The sequence below is a fragment of the Gymnoscopelus microlampas genome (assembly GCF_963454915.1).
Source record: "Gymnoscopelus microlampas genome assembly, chromosome: 6".
NCBI lineage: Eukaryota > Metazoa > Chordata > Actinopteri > Myctophiformes > Myctophidae > Gymnoscopelus > Gymnoscopelus microlampas.
The window spans coordinates 5,553,359-5,566,202 of record NC_139943.1 but is presented as its reverse complement, the minus strand read 5'-3'; the positions used below and the strand labels follow the sequence as shown (position 1 = coordinate 5,566,202).

The 12,844-nt window shown below is 42.0% G+C and overlaps 1 protein-coding gene across 1 annotated transcript in view; it reads right to left on the bottom strand.

Moving 5' to 3' along the window:
- LOC311047554 (protein phosphatase 1 regulatory subunit 12A) overlaps positions 1-11,705 on the bottom strand; it is a 65,719-nt gene extending 54,014 nt beyond the window's left edge. The window contains exon 1 of the mRNA XM_084060294.1: positions 11,059-11,705. Coding sequence (XP_083916420.1) covers positions 11,059-11,406 — 348 coding nt within the window. The 5' untranslated portion in view covers positions 11,407-11,705. The remainder of the gene's footprint in view (positions 1-11,058) is intronic.
- Positions 11,706-12,844: the final 1,139 nt, after the last annotated feature.

The window sequence follows — 12,844 nt, the reverse complement described above, 5'->3', positions numbered from 1 at the left end:
CCAATGTTCAAGTGCGGCTGAATGACGCGGTTATAAATTAGACTGAGAAACAGCCTATAATATGTCCAGGTTAATTTAACACATTAAGACCGGGAACTCATCTGTCTGTGTCATTTTTAGATTTCTTTGGCTATTCAAAAATAACAGATATACAAGCTCATAGCGCTATGAGCTTGTAGATCTGCTATTTTCTTTTGAAAAATCGTGAGAATTTGTGCAAATCTTTGAATTTTTTAACTCTGTTACAACTTCTGGGGGTCCCTGGAACAACATATTTTGAGATGGGGGTCCACGGCCAAATACATATCATTTTTGAGAACCACTGATATTATTGTAGAATCCCCCAGAAGCAAAGATTTGAGTTACAAATGTTCGCTTTAAAAATGTACAGTATGGATTCAAAGATTTGCACACATTTTCCACGATTTCTCCCAAGAAATAGCAGATCTACAAGCTCGTAGCGCGGCACTCGGTGCCGCGCTATGAGCTTGTAGATCTGCGATTTTTGAATAGCCCAAAAAAAAATCTAAAAATGACACGAATGCGTTCCCGATCTTAATGGGTTAAAAACACTGTAAATGTCAATGTTATGAATTTCACACGACTATACTGGCAGGCCATAAACAATACATTTTTAGGAAGCCTGAGGGGCCATATAAATATAAAAGCTGCCCTGCCCTGCCATGACTGGCCTCCAGGCTGGACTTTGGACATGCCCGCCTTAGACCTAAAGTCAGCTACACACCACCACTCACTGTGGCCGTCACCAATATTACATTTTAAAATTACCATTAACTCTTAAACTGACAGGGTTTTTCAAAAATAGTCCTCAAAAACTGCCAGCAGTTTACAAGGTAAAACATAGGAAAAATGTTACTTATTTCTCCGTTTATTTTTTAACATTGAAGTGAATGGAGCAGCAACTTTTTGGAAAATGTTATCTCCTGGTTCTTTGTGAAGAACGGAAAAACGGAAAAAACAAAAAAATAAAGAATAATTTAAAAAATATATATATTTTGTTTACGTTTATAAACATTTTTGGCGGGCAGAGAGTTAATTGTCGCTCAAATAATTGTGATTAACAATTTAATGACATTTCTGTTTGGCTTTTATTAGGCTTTGAAGTTGCACAGGGGCAGATACTGTATGACAAATAACCTAAACATACAAAGAAATGACTGACATAATGTAATAACTTATTACTATACTTTCAAAATAAAATGAATGGTGGAAATAGTCAGCGTTGTGAGCTTGTAGATCTGCTATTTCCATTATTTGGGGAGGGGGGGGGGGGGGGGTATATGTTAATATTATAGCATCACAATTTAGTTTAACCACTTTAACCCTATTTATACTTTGGATATGCAAAACAAACAGCAAGCTCACAATGTCATGATATATGTTAAGCCCAAAAAAACGCAACCCGCAACGACTGATTTTTACAAGTAACTTTACAGAAAAAATAAGCCCAATGTCGCTTATAATAAGTCGACATGGCAACGCTGATTACAGGGGCTAGGGAAGGGGCAACGAGTGTTTCTCTGCTCGTGCTTTGATTCTCTTCACTGCCCCACGGATATCGACGGCTCTACCGATCGGGACACGACAGAACCTGCTCGGTCGTTGATCGACGGTATTCTAGAAGTCCCGACCCGACGGCGCGGCGCTATCTAACAGGTTGTTGGCTGGAGACACTTTCCAACGCCTTTCCCGGCCGAGTCGGCCCAATATCGATGCAGTGGAGAAATGGCTTTAGGCCTACTATACCAGTGGTTCTCTAACATTTTTGGCTCAGGTCACCCCTGTAAATAACGTTATCATCCACTGCACCCCTGAATTACATTGTTAATTTATAGAACCTTATGTCATATTATGCTACGTAAATATGTGAAACTTTCCCTCTAAGATCCAGTATGTCATGAGGAAAAGTTGAGAGAATATCCGTTTCCATCAGGACAGAACGTTTTTCACAAATCTCTTGTGACGTGTTGTGAGCTTGTAGATCGGCTATTTTTGGTGAAGAGACTTATTGTACTGTAGAATGGGGAAAAAGCACCAAGAACAGTGCAACTCACATCCGTTTTACTAAGTCTAGAAGGGAAGATTTGTGTTTAAAAATGTCTAAATTATTCTGGATCTTTCACATGTATGTTGATAAAAAAAAAAACTATAGCAGATCTCCAAGCTCACAATGTTTGTCAGCTTGCTATTTGTTTTGTATATCCAAAGTATAAAATAGGGTCAAAGTGGTTAAACTAAATTGTGATGCTATGATAAAAATGTAGCTGCATGGGGACCCCCTGGAAGCCCGTCAAGGACCCCTGGGTGTCCCCGGACCATACTTTGAGAGCCACTGTAGATAGATGAAACCAAATGTATTTGTACTGATGATCTCATGACTGGATCTCATGATGTCATGCCTGGCGGGTCATTTCTTCAAACAATGTTGGATTTTACTTTAATAATAATCACTTATTCATTGGAGGACTTTTTTTTTTCTCTCTGTCTCCTTGTTTTGTTTCAACCACCTAAACTAGGGGTGTTGGAATAAAACCTTGGAACCTGCGGGTACGGTGGGATCCTCTACTCTCTGCGTTGAGTCCTGTGAAATATCCTTCAGTGTGCGATCCCTTGTAGGCGATCGATCTTATAGTGTGAAAACGATATATGACAGCCGATTTCAAGAAAGAGACTTGTGCCTCTTTCTAGATGGACTCCTGTAGTGTGAAATGCTTAGCATTAACAAGTGTCACACACTTGTTAATGTTACTTGCATCGAGGCAATTATGTTGGGTATGTTTCTGCATCAAACAGAACTACACCTAATCTAAGATTCCATCAAAGCCAAGAATTTTGACACGACCCTCTCTGGTATTATATCATGTTTTGTTTAAGCTGTTGGAAATAACTAGGCTACACTTGGTCGTTAAAGTCCAGATGAAAACAATATGACTGAAATCATTTAGATAGATATTATTTTTTTTTTTATATTAACCACTAGCCCTAGAATCCATGTTCTGAGGGGAACATTAGCCGAAAATAGCCGATCTACGAGCTTCAAGTTCACTTCTAAGGGCACGTACACACTGTAGGATATTTGGTCCGATTATGCTGTCGGGGACCTTTTTTGGGGCTCGCCGACAAAACCCCCGATCTGAGGCACATCGGGCTTTGATCGGCGAGGTTTTGGTCGCTGCGTGTGAAAAGCTCTGCAAGAGGATCCGGCCACGATAATTACGCTCGGCGATGGCCTTCCCGACCGTTTTCAAATATCTAGCTGGTTAGATATTCGGCTCTGTCGCCGACTCGACATCAGACAGAATCAGACAGTATGAAAGGAGCTGAGACCACTCTGCGGGAAGACCTGACCACAACAAACCGTCCCTACCGTAATATTACCGTCCAGTCCTGTATTAAGTTTAAGATTATAAAACAAAATGAGAGAGTGAGCGAGCGTGCTTGAGGGAGGGCTGTTTTTTTAGAGGAATTGCACAGAGCGAGAGACAGAGACAGAGAGACAGAGAGCGAGCTCTATGCGAGTGTGTCAGAGTGTAGAAAAGAGAGTAACGGCACGCTTTGATCTCGCCGCAAAGCGGGCTCCTATGGGCTATAGTTCCAAACATTGGAACTATCTCATTGAGATAGACAGAGCACTTCCGCATTCCATTCTTACAATGGGAGTCGACGCTAGTGTCAGAACTCTCTTTATGGCTCTGGAGTGTGTCTGACAGGGTTGCCAGATTTTGCGAGAGAAATAAGCAAACAGGTTTGTGAAAACTAAGGCCAACAAAAGCGACTATAAGCACTTTAAACCTACTTTACAAAAAACAAGCCCAAAGTCGCTTATAGAGAGAGAGAGAGGCGCATATATCAGGTGAGACGTCGGTTAAAATGAATTGGAATAAAACAAAATGTATTGGGTCTGACTCTGGACATGGATAGCATCCTAGTGAACTATCCTACAGTGTGTAATCCCTGGTCGGGGATCAATCTATATAGTGTGAAAACCACAACGATATATGACAGCCGATTTCAACAAATAAACTCCTGCAATGTGTAATGCTTAACGATCAGACGACTCCCCGACCACTTTAAAAGTCCTACAGTGTGTACCTGCCCTACGTACGTATTGAGGGGAAAATAGCAGATCTACAAGCTCGTAGCGCGGCACCGAGTGCCGCGCTACGAGCTTGTATATCTGCTATTTTTGGAAAATTGTGCAAATGTGTGCAAATCTTTGAATATATATATTTTTTTTTAATCGAACATTTGCAACTCAAATATTTCCTTCTGGAACAAAATATTTTAGAAATGTTCAATTTCAAAAATATACATTCAAAGATTTGCACAAAATGATAAAATAGCAGATCTGCAAGTTCATCATATGAGCTTGCAGATCTGCTATAATTTGAATAGCCCAAAGTATGAAACAATGGTTATAGCTCAAATCTAAAATGACACGGAATGCGTCCCGGGATTGAATGGGTTAATAATCTCTCTCTCAGCTGAGGGGTCCTTTTCCTTGGGCCTGAAAAACGTCGAGGACCCCTGGTTTAGATTGATGCTAGGTTCACCTGTGGTTTACCTGTGATCTTAGATTACTGAGAGACACTACACTGTCTCTCTGCATTCTATTCCAGGGGTCTTCAACAGGGGGTCCGGGACCCCTAGGGGGTCCTCAGAGTTACTACTCGCGCTGCGAGGCGTTGTGAGCTTGTAGATCGGCTATTTTTGGCAAAGAGATATAGGTATAGAGGGAAAAAAGAGCAGAAAAGGGTTTATCTAAAACACAATTTTATATATAGAGTAGGGGGTCCCTGCTTCATCTCTCTCTCATCTAGGGGGTCCTTGGCCTGAAAAGTTTGAAGACCCCTGTTCTATTCTACTAGACCATACCCGGTGAAGGGCGCAGACGAAAGTAGTTGCAAACTTGGGGTTATTGCACATCTTGTCGCGCGGTTTCTCCCCCACGCGCGTCCCGTCGTGCCGCCCTCCCCTCCCCCTCGTCCCCGTCGCGGGTCCCGTCGCAGCACCCCCCGCGGTCACCCCTCCCCACGGGCAACACCCCCTTTGGCCTTGTTTTCATAGACCTTGCTGCTTGTTTCTCACGCGCGAAACCTGGCAACGTTATCCCACATTGTTTGACACATAAACGCTAATAAGAAGCTGAGATTTGATGAAATGGAAAAATGGGCTTCACAGTTAAGTTCAGATGGTAATGGTCAATGGCTGTGTGCAAAATCAGAGCAATTGGTCCAGCCACTGAGGAGAACCGGGTATCTTCACCACTACAGACAGACAGAGGTTACTCAAATTATAGGAGGATGTATGTATGTGTGTTTACCTTGTTTACAGTAAATCCCTCTGGATAAAGAGCATCTGATAAATGCCTACATAGTAAATTGTAACTTGGTTATTTCCAAATATCAGTGGTGTAAACAAAGTAACTAAGTACATGTACTCAAGTACTATACTAAGTACAATTTTGAGGTATTTTATACTTCACTTGAGCATTTACAATTGACAGCACTTTTACTTCTACTCCACTACATCTCAGAGGCAAATATTGTACTTTCACTCCACTACAATTATTTGAAAACTTTAGTTACTTTGTGGATTTTTATTATTATTACAAAAACATACATTAACCACTTCAGCCCTATAGCTACATTTCCGCCATTTGAAAATAGCAGAGCCATTTGAAAATTGAGAATAGCAGAAGTTCACAATGTGACGCATTGTGAGCTTGTAGATCTGCTATTTTCGAAATATTTTTTATACATTTGAAAACTTGAAAATGGGGCATTTCGCATAATGATGCCAATACTTTTATACTTTTTTACTCCAAGTACATTTTGAATTCCGGACCTTTACTGGTAACAGAGTATTTCTACATTGCAGTAGGCTATTGATACTTTTACTTAACCCATTAAGACCTGGAACGCATCTGTGTCACTTTTATATTTGAGAAAAAAAAAAAGCATTATTTTACACTTTGGCTATTCAAAAATAGCAGATCTACAAGCTCATGCTATGAACTTGTAGATCTGCTATTTTTGAAAAATCGTGAAAACGTGTGCAAATCTTTGAATATATATATTTTTAAAAAGCACATTTTTAACTAAAATCTTTGCTTCTGGGGGGGGTCCCTGGAACAACATATTTTGAGATGGGGGTCCGCGGCCAAATACATATCATTTTGGGGGTCCTTGACATGAAAAAGTTGGAGAACCACTGATATAGAAACATACGTTTTTTTCAAGAAACTGTTAGGATTTAGAAGACATTTGTAGAATCAGAACCTCAGGCCTTTAATGGGTTAAAATGTGTTCCTCATTTGGCTGAGGACCCTCTGGAATACCCCCCCCCCCCCCCCCCCCCCCCCCCCCCCCCTCTTCCCCCAAGGAACCCTGGGGGTCCCCGGGGCCCACATTGAGAAGCAGCAGTGGGTCCAGTAGCCTGGCTGCATACAGTAGAATGCATCATGTCCATGTGAGGCTTTAGTCAGGCTGTAGTGTAGATGTAAAGCCGTAGCAGCAACACACACACAATGATTAACCCATTCAGACCACCGGGAACGCAGCCGTGTCAGTTTTAACATGTCGTGTGGCCATTAAAAAAAAAAAACAGCAGATCTACAAGCTCATCATGGGTCACGCTAATGAGCTTGTAGATCTGCATTTTTTTTTGTGCAAATCTTTGAATATATATATATATATTTTTTTAACATTTTTAACTGAAATCTTTGTTTCTAAGGGGTCCCTGGAACTACATATTTTCAGATGGGGGTCCGCAGCCAAATATATATAATTTTGGGGGTCCTTGTATGAAAAAAAGTTTTAAGCACCACTGGTACTTATATAGTAACATACGCTTTAAAATAAAAATAAAATAAATATATATTAAATGAATTGCAGAAATGTTCAAGATTTTTCAAAAAAAAATAGCAGATCTACAAGCTCATAGCGCGGCACTCTATGAGCTTGTATATCTGCTATTTTTTAATAGCCCAAAATTAATCTAAAAACAACAATTTAGAAGGATTTAGAAGACATTTGTAGAATCCCCCCAGAAGCAAATATTTGAGTTACAAATGTTTGCTTTAAAAGGAAAATATACATATCAAAAGAATTGCAGAAATGTTCCAAGATAAAAAAAATGTATTGCAGATCTACAAGCTCATATCGCGGGACTCGGTGCCGCGCTATGAGCTTGTATATCTGCTATTTTTTTGAATAGCCCAAAAATAAATCTAAAAGCAACGACACGGACGCGTCCCCGCCGGTCTTAATGGGTTAAAGTGCCAGGCAGGGACTCGGTGCATCGGTGAGAGAGAGGCTGGATGACACTGACATGATCCAGACTGTGTGACCATGAACAGCCAGCCTCTCAGGCCCGCTGTGACTGGACCGTACCGCAGAGGGGTTCTCAAACTGTGGGCAGCGGCCACGGGGGTTCCCTAAATGATTTGGAGGGGGCGGGGGGGGGGGGGGGGGGGGTTGTCTCATTTCTAAGCCAATAATTCAATGACCAGCAGTGGCGGTTCCGGTAGGAGACACAAAGAGTCTCCTTTGTGTCTCCTACCGGAACCGCTGCCTCAATGAGACAAAAACTAAATAAATATCCATGAATTCAAGTCTCCATGGGGTGACTAATCCATATTAAAAAAAAGTTATTTTTTGGGGTGAACTATTCATTTAACTCATTCAGTGCCAATGAAATAAAAAAATGTATTGCGAACTGTGCCAGACATTTTTAAATGTTCTTATACCTTTTTCAAGTAGTCACAGAATATTTAACTCCAGTATAATCGATCCCCTGATGGGTGCTAATCACTGAGGGTTGCACTGTGTGGTTTCACAAATGTCAACGAGGTCATTGGACATTGTTGACAGTAATTGTCTGCCTTTTGAAAATAACATAATAACATTGAAAAATACATAGTAAAACAAAAGTGCTCAGGAGCCGAGATACAGCCTTTTTCAGAAATAAGTTAAACAAGAAGTGAATGGAGCAGCATTTTTTTTCAAAAACACGTCATTATTATCAAACAAATATCACCTAAGATAGAGGCAAACATTTTGAAAATAGATCTATATGCTCACAAGATTGACTATTTTCACAATATTGATCTGTGGAAGTGAATCAAAAATGCCTCAACCAACTCCTACAATCCCAAGTGCTTGTCAGGGTGGGGAGCAGTTCAAATATGATTAGTTTGGGGGGGCTGACAAGTTTGACACCCACTGCAATGAGAGAGAGAGACAGACAGACAGAGACAGAGACAGAGACAGAGACAGAGACACAGAGAGACAGAGAGAGAGACAGAGAGACAGAGAGAGAGAGAGAGAGAGACAGAGAGAGAGCTAGAGACAGACAGACAGACAGACAGAGAGCGAGAGACAGAGAGCGAGAGACAGAGACAGAGACAGAGAGAGAGAGAGAGAGAGAGAGGTGATGTGTTCAACTGCAAACAACCCCAATACAAACCACTGTAGGAAACGTCTAATCTCCTATCTTTCTATATCCTATTTTCTACTTCCTGTACGTTAGTAGCTCAGCCTAATGTCTCCCCTGGTCGATTGGGGGGGGGGGGGGATTCCCTCTTGGCCAAGCGGTACATGTTTGGTGTCCCACGTGGATTTGAATTCCGGGTGCTACACACACATATGTCTCTACTCCTACTGGTAACCGGAACGCTCGCCCCAAAACACACTCGCCCCCATTATTTCCGCGAACCGCTCGCCCCCAGCAGTTCTAGTATTCTTGTATTCATTTTACTGAAGTTAAGGTTAAACAATGAGTTAAGGTTTAGGCCTAGTTTTACTGAGATTATGTTTAGGAATAAGGTTAGGTTTAGACATAGTTTTACTGAGATTACGTTTAGGAATAAGGTTAGGTTTAGGCATAGTTTTACTGAGGTTAAGTTTCTGGAATAAGGTTAGGTTTAGACATAGTTTTACTGAGATTACGTTTAGGAATAAGGTTAGGTTTAGGCATAGTTTTACTGAGGTTACGTTTAGGAATATCTGGTGCCGACCGTTCCGAGGTTGCCGGATTTGCCCCGGGCGAGCGTGTTTTGGGGCGAGCGTTCTTGCATTCCTCCTACATGTCTCTGTCCTGTGTTTCTTACGCTATATTTCATACTCAAAATGTGTTACAAAGTAGCGTAAATAGCAGATCTACAAGCCGGTAGTCAGTCAGTCAGTCAGTCAGTCCATGAAAAAGTCCATCACTTGTATTGGATAAAAAAAATGATACAAAGATCACGGTGTCTCTGTTTAAACTGACACTGATATTTAAATAAATAATAATAAATAATAATAATCTGCTACATGATCTTAACATAGGCTACAATGTTGTCTTCGTACCGATTAGAGGAGAATAACATGTCACAGGGACATGTTCATTGGCTGATAACAAGGTCCTATAAACTCCTGGTGGAAATTCCAGCAATGACCAATGTGTCACAATCCCTGTCACTAACTGTCCAATCACAGCTGTCTATCTGTCTGTACCCTTTTTTCTGTCTGTCTGTCTGTCTGTGTCTGTCTGTGTCTGTCTTGTCACACACACACACACACACACACACACACACACACACACACACACACACACACACACACACACACACACACACACACACACACACACACACACACACACACACACACACACACACACACATAAAGAAGGACAACATCAACATTGCAAACAAACAAACAAACAAACACACAAACAAACAGACCCAGGACGATAAAGATGTTAATTATTAACAACCATAAAAACCCCATGAACACATTAATATCTACAGCTGTACTATGTATCTGTTTAAGGGCATAACTCGACATGTTCATGAAGTAACTTGAGATATTTTATTGCACCAGGGCCAAGTTTGGCTGTTAGTTACTTCTCTTTTTTTCCACTCCCCTTTTCTTGACAACATTAGATACATTGTACCACTGCTCTGTAGACCTGCAGCTATACGTCACATAAATGTAACTCCAACTACTTCAACAACAAAGTAGCCGTACATTTACACTCAGTACAACAATATGTGGCAATAATGTATCACTTTCTAACTCCAGGAGTTACAACAATGACAATCAAAACGTGTAGGACTACTACTTCCTCAACAACAACAACAACAACAACAACAACAACGTAACTTTAACACACAGTAAAATAACTGGGTGGCAACAACATATACATAACTCTGACTTCTAACTCTAGGAGTTGTACAAATGTATCCGAGTTACAATAACAATCAACATAATGTAGAACTACTTCTTCTTGTTCAACAACAAAGTAACTTTAACACACAGTAAAATAACCGGGTGGCAACAATGTATCCATCTCTAACTCCAGGAGTGTCCAAAATGTAAACTAAATAAAAGTGTAATGTGTGTAACAGAATACTTTTAGAGTATCGTTATTCTTATAAAAGAGTATTATCATCATTATTACTACTTCTAGAGCAGTGGTTCTCAACCAGTGGTCCTTGAGGGGGTTCCAGGTGGTCCCCAGCTAAATGATGGAGAGTTGGTAACCAAATGGACCTTTATTAGATGTTTAACTCTTGTCTCAAGACTTAAACTATTGTTAAATTGTTAAAGAATTGTTATTTTGATCAACTTTTTGCCTGTCGTCTCTCCAATGGAACAAACATCAATACAACATGGATGGAATTGTGGACACAATGTCATCCAACATAACATTCTAAGTCTTGGCTAAACCTCATCAAAAGGTGGTTCTGTGGCTCAAATGCCAAATAAATAATGGACCTTGATATGAAAAGAGTTGAAAAAACACTGTTTTAGAGTATTATAGTTGTTACTTGGTGCAGTTCTGTCAGCCTGGTTAATATATGATATATAGTATAGTAGTATAGTATAGTATAGTATAGTATAACTCTAACCTGGTGCAGTGCAGTAAGTCTAATCTACATTAGCATGGTTAATATCAGCTCCCTGTATAGTATTATATTATATTATATTATATCATATTATATTATATATATATTAGTAGTATAGTAGATCTATAATAGTATATATATACCTGGTGTAGAGCTGTCAGACCATCTACATTAGCATGGTTAATGTCAGCTCCCTGGAGCAGCAGAGCCTCCACCTCGTCTCGGTCTCCGGCCGAGCAGGCGGCCATGAACACGGCTCCCTGGGCGAAGCGGACCCGGGCGGCCCGCTGGAGGCTCTGGTTCTTCTGTCCTCCTCCTCCACCTCCTCCTCCTCCAGCCCCGGGGCCCCCCGGCGGGCCTCCGGGACCCCCGGTGTCGCCGCTAGCGGGGTCCCGGGCCCCGGTGTCCGTCTCGGAGCCCAGCCAGCGCTGCAGCTGGTCCTGGCGGCGCTGCTTAGCGGCTTCGGACCGGGAACGGTCGGTCGCCGCCATGTTTGTTTCTCTTCTCTCTCCCTCTCTCTCTCTCTCTCTCTCTCTCTCTCTCTCTTTTAGTCTCTCTCTCTCTCTCTCTCTCTCTCTCTCTCTCTCTCTCTCTCTCTCTCTCTCTCTCTCTCTCTCTCTCTCTTTCTCTCTCTCTCTTCTCCTCCTCCTCTCTGGTTGTGTGTGTGCGTAGCGTTGTGTCCACTAGTGTGTGTGTGTGTGTGTGTGTGTGGCTCCGCAGCGGATGGTCCTCTCTCTTACTGCCTGCCTGCCTGGTTGCCTGGCTGCTGGCGGGCTGCTGCCTGGCTGCTGTCCCCGTGTCAGGACGCTCTCTGTCGGGGGAGAGACGCAGAGAGAGGAGGCTCCTCCCTCTGGGTGCTGCTGGTGCTGCTGCTGCTGGTTGTCTATCCCTGGGCTGGTGCGCCCCCTGGTGGCTGTTTGAGTGATTGAATACTTTATTTCAGGGGTCTTCAACAGGGGGTCCGGGACCCCTAGGGGGTCCTCAGAGTTACTACTGGGGGTCCGCCAAAATCTTTGTATGATATGATTTTTTTTTTTACATTAACCACTTGAACCCTAGCATCCCTTTTCTGAGGAGAACTTCAGCCAAAAATAGCCGATCTACAAGCACACAACGCCGCGCGCTGCGAGGCGTTGTGAGCTTGTAGATCGGCTATTTTTGGCAAAGAGTTATAGGTGTAGAGGGAAAAAAGAGCAGCAAAAGTTAATCTGAAACACAATTTTATACAATATAGAGGAGGTCCCTGATTCATCTCTCTCTCGGCTAGGGGGTCCTTCGCCTGAAAACGTTGAAGACCCCTGCTTTATTTAGAAGTTTGCAGAGAAAGTTCAGTTTAAAATACAAGGTCAACTGAATAGGATTGAAAAGCTCATGAAAGCACAATGGCTTGTTTCAAACGGGGTCCCCATGCATGTACTCCATGCATAGTGACATTAAATGACAGACACATACACTACTATGCTATGCCGTCTGTGGGAGAAAACCATATAGGGATGCCCCCCCCCCCCCCCCCCCCCCCTTAGTCCATGCAGTGGTTCTCAAACTTTATTGTGTCAAGGACCCCCAAAATGATTTGTATTTGGCTGCAGACCCACCATCTCGAAACTATTTTGTGCCAGGGATTATTTTATTTTTTTGCAGATCTACAAGCGTGACACGCTATGAGCTTGTATATTTTTGAATAGCCATAAAATATGGTTAAAGTGGTTAAAATGATTGTGACGCTATGTTAACTAATTTAGCTGGGGACCCCCTGGTAACCAACGGCCGGACACCCCCGGTACCGCAGGCTGCGCAGCCTCTCATCTTTAGTAAAAAAACATTTTTAAATACACTTTTTGACCAAAATGTGAAATAATCCATCAGACGGAGAAAAAAAAGTTTTAGTTACTCCACTGCGCCCCCTACAGATCCGGTCGATGGAATTTT